Raw genomic sequence first — 10,000 nt, forward strand, 5'->3', positions numbered from 1 at the left:
TTTAATGCACCACACATTTACACACTAATTTAATGAAAGTATATTGCATTGGGCGCGGTGACAAAGACAAAACGTGAGTCCGGCTGTACTTTAAACTCCAGGCCTGATAGACTCCTCACAGCAACAATGACTAGATAGAATCATGTTTTACATGGCAAGGTCTTCAATATCAACACGGAAACAATTCAAATGGTTGCCAGAGAAAACTGATGCATCGTGAAACCGGGCCTTTACTCCTCAGCCCTCTTCACTGAGCCGTGGAGACAGCCCTCTAACAATCAGTCAGAAAACAAACTCTCAGTCGTATGATCAATTATACAATTATCTAGCTGCTCTTATGATCAATTATAGAATTAGCTAGCAGCTCTTAAAATAATTTAGAGAACTAGCGAGCAGCTCTTATGATCTATTATAGAATTAGCTAGCTGCTCTTAGAATAATGTAGAGAACTAGCAAGCAGCTCTTATGATCAATTATAGAATTATCTAGCAGCTCTTATGATCAATTATAGAATTATCTAGCAGCTCTTATGATCAATTATAGAATTATCTAGCAGCTCTTATGATCAATTATAGAATTATCTAGCAGCTCTTATGATCAATTATACAATTATCTAGCAGCTCTTATGATAAATTATAGAATTAGCTAGCAGCTCTTATGATCAATTATACAATTAGCTAGCTACTCTTAGAATAATGTAGAGAACTAGCAAGCAGCTCTTATGATCAATTATAGAATTAGCTAGCAGCTCTTATGATCAATTATAGAATTAGCTAGCAGCTCTTAAAATAATTTAGAGAACTAGCGAGCAGCTCTTATGATCAATTAGAGAATTAGCTTGATGCTCTTATAATAATTTAGAGAACTAGCTAGCTGTCCTTATAATAATTTAGATAATAGCTCTTTTAATCTTCTAACAACTAACCACTTCAACCATAGAGATATATGTTCTATATCTCTGCAACCGATCAGATAGTGTGATTACGTTCTAAAATATAAATTTCTATATAATTACTATATTGTAGACTTTTAACACGAGTACACGTATTAATCAAAAAGCATGGCTTCTTTTTCAAAACCATTTTAAAACAGGTGTTCTAGCTCTGTGAGGGAGCTCAGTCAATTAAAATGCTGAATTAAATTCAGATTCTGATCAATAGTATTGATTGAATGTATAGTATATAGTATGATGCAGTAGTATAGCAATGTATATATTTGTGTGTATTTACTGTTGAGTAAAATTCAATTTATCACTATATTTATCTATTGTGATATTTTTTTGTGTTTAGGATTTTTTTTCTCAAAATAAATAAAGCAGAAGTTAAATTTTTACTGGACTAGAACAAACATGTCTAAAGATAAATGTGTTTTCCTTTGTTATTTTCCATAACTTCTGCTAAATGTGCTGATAGTATTTCTAGCTTCTAGCTAAAAAATAAAATCTCAAGCATCCATTGAGTTTTTTTTTTTAAACTTTGATTCTTTGAAATAAATGTAAACGTTCATTTGAAAACAGTTTTACCCATGTAGTAGTTATCAGTAGCAATACATAAATAAAAAACAATATTACAACATGTAATGACCACATTAATGATTAGAACTCCCTTGTGAGTAATTGGATGTATGATCGTGTGTGTGTGTGTGTGTGTGTGTGTGTGTGTGTGTGTGTGTGTGTGTGTGTGTGTGTGTGTGTGTGTGTGTGTGTGTGTGTGTGTGTGTGTGTGTGTGTGTGTGTGTGTCTACTTCCGTGTGTGTGTGTGTGTGTGTGTGTGTGCATGTCTACTTCCGTGTGCGTGTGCATGTCTACATCCGTGTGTGTGTGTGTGTGTGTGTGTGTGTGTGTGTGTGTGTGTGTGTGTGTGTGTGTGTGTGTGTGTGTGTGTGTGTGTGTGTGTGTGTGTGTGTGTGTGTGTGTGTGTGTGTGTGTCTTGTCTGCCAGGTCTATGGACATGCAGGATCTAACCAGTCCGCACAGCTGTGTAAGTGGAAGCAGTGAATCCCCTAATGGTCCCAGACTCGACAACTCCCATATCAATACCAATTCCATGACCCCCAATGGCACTGAAGGTATGTGCTCAGGGCTTTTCCTTCTTAATTCTTCCATCTCTCTCTCTCTCTCTCTCGCTCTCTCCTTCTCTCTCTCTGTGTGTGACTCTAAATTCACTACGGGACATGTGGGAGAGGGCTAGGCTGGTTGGTAGAGGCTCTCAAAGGTGTCGTATTGTATGCAAGCAACGTCAAACGTTAAACTTGACACAATGGTTGTGGTACAAATTATATTATGTGTGATACAACAAAGCGTTAACCTGATTCATGAGTTAGTGTCTTCATGTCTTCATGTTGTGTCTCCACAATGCTTGTGTTATTTATTTTGGTGCATAAATACACTCCGCTGTATCACAACCATTGTTCCAAAGAAAATGCATTGTAACATCAGTTGTACAATTGAAGTTAGTTCTGGTCTCAATGTATAGCAGAGCAGAGGTTAGAGGGGATATGTTTTAACGTCACACTCTTCATGCTGTGTCGTGTTTATGCATCTGCTAAGTTGTGAATGTCCTGAATAGCAATTAAAGGTCTGCAGGTGTTACACCGTTGAAAAAAACAGGTAGGGGATCTGTTTTCCATTTTCAAAAGGTGAAGCATTACGTAATACTACTTCTATTCTCCAGTCTACTGCTCTGTAGTGAATTTCTTTATTTTCTTTATTTAACCTTTATTTAACTAAGTAGGCAAGTCAATTTAGAACAAATTCTTATTTACAATGACGGCCTAGGAACAGTGGGTTAACTGCCTTGTTCAGGGGATAGAACGACAGATTTTTTTTACCTTGTCAGCTCTGGGATTTAATCCCACAACCTTTTGGTTACTGGCCCAACGCTCTAACCACTAGGCTACCTGCTGGTTACTGGCCCAACACTCTAACCACTAGGCTACCTGCTGGTTACTGGCCCAACACTCTAACCACTAGGCTACCTGCTGGTTACTGGCCCAACGCTCTAACCACTAGGCTACCTGCTGGTTACTGGCCCAACACTCTAACCACTAGGCTACCTGCTGGTTACTGGCCCAACGCTCTAACCACTAGTCTACCTGCTGGTTACTGGCCCAACACTCTAACCACTAGGCTACCTGCTGGTTACTGGCCCAACGCTCTAACCACTAGGCTACCTGCTGGTTACTGGCCCAACGCTCTAACCACTAGGCTACCTGCTGGTTACTGGCCCAACACTCTAACCACTAGGCTACCTGCTGGTTACTGGCCCAACACTCTAACCACTAGGCTACCTGCTGGTTACTGGCCCAACGCTCTAACCACTAGGCTACCTGCTGGTTACTGGCCCAACACTCTAACCACTAGGCTACCTGCTGGTTACTGGCCCAACGCTCTAACCACTAGGCTACCTGCTGGTTACTGGCCCAACACTCTAACCACTAGGCTACCTGCTGGTTACTGGCCCAACGCTCTAACCACTAGGCTACCTGCTGGTTACTGGCCCAACGCTCTAACCACTAGGCTACCTGCTGGTTACTGGCCCAACGCTCTAATCACTAGGCTACCTGCTGGTTACTGGCCCAACACTCTAACCACTAGGCTACCTGCTGGTTACTGGCCAAACGCTCTAACCACTAGGCTACCTGCTGGTTACTGGCCCAACGCTCTAACCACTAGGCTACCTGCTGGTTACTGGCCCAACACTCTAACCACTAGGCTACCTGCTGGTTACTGGCCCAACGCTCTAACCACTAGGCTACCTGCTGGTTACTGGCCCAACGCTCTAACCACTAGGCTACCTGCTGGTTACTGGCCCAACACTCTAACCACTAGGCTACCTGCTGGTTACTGGCCAAACGCTCTAACCACTAGGCTACCTGCTGGTTACTGGCCAAACGCTCTAACCACTAGGCTACCTGCTGGTTACTGGCCAAACGCTCTAACCACTAGGCTACCTGCTGGTTACTGGCCCAACGCTCTAACCACTAGGCTACCTGCTGGTTACTGGCCCAACGCTCTAACCACTAGGCTACCTGCTGGTTACTGGCCCAACGCTCTAACCACTAGGCTACCTGCTGGTTACTGGCCCAACACTCTAACCACTAGGCTACCTGCTGGTTACTGGCCAAACGCTCTAACCACTAGGCTACCTGCTGGTTACTGGCCCAACGCTCTAACCACTAGGCTACCTGCTGGTTACTGGCCCAACGCTCTAACCACTAGGCTACCTGCTGGTTACTGGCCCAACGCTCTAACCACTAGGCTACCTGCTGGTTACTGGCCCAACACTCTAACCACTAGGCTACCTGCTGGTTACTGGCCCAACGCTCTAACCACTAGGCTACCTGCTGGTTACTGGCCCAACGCTCTAACCACTAGGCTACCTGCTGGTTACTGGCCCAACGCTCTAACCACTAGGCTACCTGCTGGTTACTGGCCAAATGCTCTAACCACTAGGCAACCTGCTGGTTACTGGCCAAACGCTCTAACCACTAGGCTACCTGCTGGTTACTGGCCCAACGCTCTAACCACTAGGCTACCTGCTGGTTACTGGCCCAACGCTCTAACCACTAGGCTACCTGCTGGTTACTGGCCCAACGCTCTAACCACTAGGCTACCTGCTGGTTACTGGCCAAATGCTCTAACCACTAGGCTACCTGCTGGTTACTGGCCCAACGCTCTAACCACTAGGCTACCTGCTGGTTACTGGCCCAACGCTCTAACCACTAGGCTACCTGCTGGTTACTGGCCCAACGCTCTAACCACTAGGCTACCTGCTGGTTACTGGCCCAACACTCTAACCACTAGGCTACCTGCTGGTTACTGGCCAAACGCTCTAACCACTAGGCTACCTGCTGGTTACTGGCCCAACGCTCTAACCACTAGGCTACCTGCTGGTTACTGGCCCAACCCTCTAACCACTAGGCTACCTGCTGGTTACTGGCCCAACCCTCTAACCACTAGGCTACCTGCTGGTTACTGGCCCAACACTCTAACCACTAGGCTACCTGCTGGTTACTGGCCCAACCCTCTAACCACTAGGCTACCTGCTGGTTACTGGCCCAACGCTCTAACCACTAGGCTACCTGCTGGTTACTGGCCCAACACTCTAACCACTAGGCTACCTGCTGGTTACTGGCCCAACGCTCTAACCACTAGGCTACCTGCTGGTTACTGGCCCAACACTCTAACCACTAGGCTACCTGCTGGTTACTGGCCAAACGCTCTAACCACTAGGCTACCTGCTGGTTACTGGCCCAACACTCTAACCACTAGGCTACCTGCTGGTTACTGGCCCAACCCTCTAACCACTAGGCTACCTGCTGGTTACTGGCCCAACGCTCTAACCACTAGGCTACCTGCTGGTTACTGGCCCAACGCTCTAACCACTAGGCTACCTGCTGGTTACTGGCCCAACACTCTAACCACTAGGCTACCTGCTGGTTACTGGCCCAACACTCTAACCACTAGGCTACCTGCTGGTTACTGGCCCAACGCTCTAACCACTAGGCTACCTGCTGGTTACTGGCCCAACACTCTAACCACTAGGCTACCTGCTGGTTACTGGCCAAACGCTCTAACCACTAGGCTCCCTGCCGCCCCAATAACATGGAATAACATGGAAACTACTAGTGACCTGATGGCTTATGGGCTAGTGCATTGTTTTAAATACACAATTAAACAGACAATGTGTTTAATATAGATATGAAAATGATATGCTTTTGTAAATCTGATGCTATTGTCTCTGTGTTTTACAGATGAACTATTAATAACAGTATATTTAAGCACCCGTGTAATTATTCAAAAGTTCCCTGGTATAAAAATGGGTTTTACTTTGCGTGTGGTTAGTACATTTGTAAACGTCCCTATTGACTCTGTTGAGTCATGCTGATGTGTCCCAACCACTGCTCTAGGTGTATGGAGATAGCAGGCAGCCCCTATTACAAACCCACACAAACTCTTAAAAGTGTACCTTGAAAATGTAAAATCTTGATTAGGAAAAAGGGAAAAGGTCCTTCTGTGGTTAAGACACTGGGGCTGCGTCTCAAATGGCACCCTATTCCCCTATACAGTACACTACTTTTGACTGGAAGTTTGACAAAAAAGAAGTGCACTATAAAGGGGGTCGGGTACTGTTTGGGATACGTCCACTGTGTATTTTTTTGTTGTTCTTCTTCTCTAACGCAGGACAAAGAGCCTGGCACAGAGCGGAGGTAAAATCAGACTGTTATGTATTCTCTGTTTCCCCACAGGTGATAGCATCACAATGCTCACCACAGCTGACTGGTTGTTAAGCTCTAGCTCACAGTTGGCTGCAGGTCGGTGCACTTCTGGTGTGGACACAATGAAAGGACAATACTTGGTGTTTTTCAACTTAGAAAAAAAGACAAGAAAGAGAGAGAGAGTTGCGAAAGAAAAACACTTTACAAAGTGACATCACTTTTTTTTAATAAACTAATTAATGAATTGAAATTAAGTGACACTTAAGTGACACGTCTAATTTGATCATAGTTTCTTCAACTATTGTACCTTTCATTTGGAAACTCTTTCAACATGACTCGTTGTGTTATGTTGAGTCATCTAAAGCATGGTTTGAGACTGCTGGGTTATGAGTCCATTAGTTCATGAATCGTTATAGACTCTTTGGGGTATGGGTCCATGGTTCATGAATCATTTTAGACTCTTTGGGGTATGAATTCATGGTTCATGAATCGTTATAGACTCTTTGGGGTATGAGTTCATGGTTCATGAATCGTTATAGACTCGTGGGTTATGAGTTCATGACTTTTGAATCGTTATAGACTCTTGGGGTATGAGTCCATGGTTCATGAATCGTTATACACTCGTGGGTTATGAGTCGATGGTTCATAAATCGTTATAGACTCTTTGGGGTATGAGTTCATGGTTCATGAATCGTTATAGACTCTTTGGGGTATGAGTCGATGGTTCATGAATCGTTATAGACTCTTTGGGGTATGAGTCGATGGTTCATGAATCGTTATAGACTCTTTGGGGTATGAGTCGATGGTTCATGAATCGTTATACACTCGTGGGTTATGAGTCCATGACTTTTGAATTGTTATAGACTCTTGGGGTATGAGTCCATGGTTCATGAATCGTTATACACTCGTGGGTTATGAGTCCATGACTTTTGAATTGTTATAGACTCTTGGGGTATGAGTCGATGGTTCATAAATCGTTATAGACTCTTTGGGGTATGAGTTCATGGTTCATGAATCGTTATAGACTCGTGGGTTATGAGTCCATGACTTTTGAATCGTTATAGACTCTTTGTGGAATGAGTCCATGGTTCATGAATCGTTATAGACTCTTTGTGGAATGAGTCCATGGTTCATGAATCGGTATAGACTGTCATTATTACGTTAGTTTTCTCCCCCTTTCTTTGACATGCTGGGTTTTCTGAATAAATTAGTTATTGTTTGCTGGTTTGTAACAACCTGAGTGTGTGTGTGTGTGTGTGTGCTAGTTTGTGCATGTACTGTGTTATAGTTACACCACTGTGTTATAGTTATTCCACTGTGTTATAGTTACACCACTGTGTTATAGTTATTCCACTGTGTAATAGTTATTCCACTGTGTTATAGTTACACCACTGTGTTATAGTTACACCACTGTGTTATAGTTATTCCACTGTGTTATAGTTATTCCACTGTGTTATAGTTATTCCACTGTGTAATAGTTACACCACTGTGTTATAGTTATTCCACTGTGTTATAGTTATTCCACTGTGTTATAGTTATTCCACTGTGTTATAGTTACACCACTGTGTTATAGTTATTCCACTGTGTTATAGTTATTCCACTGTGTTATAGTTACACCACTGTGTTATAGTTATTCCACTGTGTTATAGTTATTCCACTGTGTTATAGTTATTCCACTGTGTTATAGTTATTCCACTGTGTTATAGTTATTCCACTGTGTTATAGTTATTCCACTGTGTTATAGTTATTCCACTGTGTTATAGTTACACCACTGTGGTATAGTTACACCACTGTGTTATAGTTATTCCACTGTGTTATAATTATTCCACTGTGTTATAGTTATTCCTCTGTGTTATAGTTATTCCACTGTGTTATAGTTATTCCACTGTGTAATAGTTACACCACTGTGTTATAGTTATTCCACTGTGTTATAGTTACACCACTGTGGTATAGTTACACCACTGTGTTATAGTTATTCCACTGTGTTATAATTATTCCACTGTGTTATAGTTATTCCTCTGTGTTATAGTTATTCCACTGTGTTATAGTTATTCCACTGTGTAATAGTTACACCACTGTGTTATAGTTATTCCACTGTGTTATAGTTACACCACTGTGGTATAGTTACACCACTGTGTTATAGTTATTCCACTGTGTTATAATTATTCCACTGTGTTATAGTTATTCCACTGTGTTATAGTTACACCACTGTGTTATAGTTACACCACTGTGTTATAGTTACACCACTGTGTTATAGTTATTCCTCTGTGTTATATTTATTCCACTGTGTTATAGTTACACCACAATTTATCCCTATTATATTATCTCTATCCATTTTCACGGCAGACATGTTGGTGTGTTGTTCTAAAGAAAACGCTCCGTCCTATTCTCCCGTCAACATGTGTTTCTCAGCAGAATGATCATAGTGGAAACATATCAAACATGACAGGAAAAGACGTCTTCAAAACCATGAGAGATAGATCTCACCGACCAACCCACCGAGCATGACTCCCTTTGCCCACATCACGTGAATTTGTTTTGCCAAAAAAGAAATTCCCTTTCTCCCCCTCTTCTCCTCTCTCTCATCTCCCCCTCCCTATCCCCAAAGCCTGCCTGCCTGCTGCCCGAAGTGAAATAGATTGATTTCAAAATGTCAAAGATTCCCGAGCTATCAGATAACTGTGAAATCCTCTCCATTGAGCTATCAGTGGTATACTGTAACTCTGAGAGGCTCAGCTGGGCCACGGGGTCACCCTCCGTTCACTACAGTCTTTAAAACACTTAATATACCATACATTGTTTCAATCGTATTTGCTCGTCCATGCAGACTGACTCCCTCTCCATACAGGGGCCATTTTACACCAGTATCCTCCTACTATTGACTGTGTTTACCTATCTTTCCCCTGACGCTACATTATAACCTGTGGTAAGCCATCCAGTGATTTAGTGACCATTACTGATTAATTGTTTCAATTTGATATTATCTTAATATGAATTGATTGATTACTTTGATTGAGTGGTGGGTTAAAATGTATTGATAGGCTGTAAGTTTGTCTGTTACTGTTGAGGTCTTGTTTTAACAGTGCATGCTCAAGCCGTGGATGGAGACACATTTAATAGTGCATACCTAGTGAATACCATATGTATTTATTTGATATTTGTTTAACAGCATTCAAGATGGTGTTTTATTTTATTTGTTCCTGGTTAATTCAACAGGTTGAAATGAGAAAAACATCTTCATTGTTGGCCTAATTGATTAACAATTAGGCTAATATTTTATTTTCCTCAAAAGTTCTTAAAGAGAATTTACCATGAGGAATATAGAATAAATTAAAGGATCTCCGTGGTTAATCCAAAGAAAAAACAATCAATAACGTTGGAGTATTATTATAAATAAATAAATACAATTTTAAACGATTAGGTTCTAGTCTAAAGGAACAGAATGTAAAAGTTGTAACTGACTTGAATTAGTCAAATATGTCTTGCATTCTACCCTGGTATTGTTCATAACACATTCCTCTGTGTGAGAGTTCGACTATAGTTCTGGTGCAGTTTTGCACACAACCAAACCCACCAGAAAATAAGTTTTTGTTGTTTAGTTGTCGTGTGTTTTGGTGTGTGTGTGTGTGCTGATGGTGTGTGTGTTGTCTTTGTCCCCAGTTAAAACAGAACCTATGAGCAGCAGTGACATCACCACACCAGTAGCCGACGTCTCCCTAGACAGCTTTTCAGGATCAGGTGAGACGGGGGACTGAGGCCGGGGAAGGGACATGTGTGTGTG

The 10,000-nt window shown here is 42.1% G+C and overlaps 1 protein-coding gene across 1 annotated transcript in view; it reads left to right on the forward strand.

Annotated features, from left to right (window-relative positions):
• The window catches only part of eya1 (EYA transcriptional coactivator and phosphatase 1), an 82,238-nt gene that overhangs the window by 16,764 nt on the left and 55,474 nt on the right, over positions 1-10,000 (forward strand). Inside the window, 2 exon segments of the mRNA XM_038996874.1 lie at positions 1,940-2,067; positions 9,880-9,957. Of these exon segments, the coding sequence (XP_038852802.1) occupies positions 1,944-2,067; positions 9,880-9,957 (202 nt within the window). The 5' untranslated portion in view covers positions 1,940-1,943.

The sequence above is a fragment of the Salvelinus namaycush genome, chromosome 7, assembly GCF_016432855.1.
Source record: "Salvelinus namaycush isolate Seneca chromosome 7, SaNama_1.0, whole genome shotgun sequence".
NCBI lineage: Eukaryota > Metazoa > Chordata > Actinopteri > Salmoniformes > Salmonidae > Salvelinus > Salvelinus namaycush.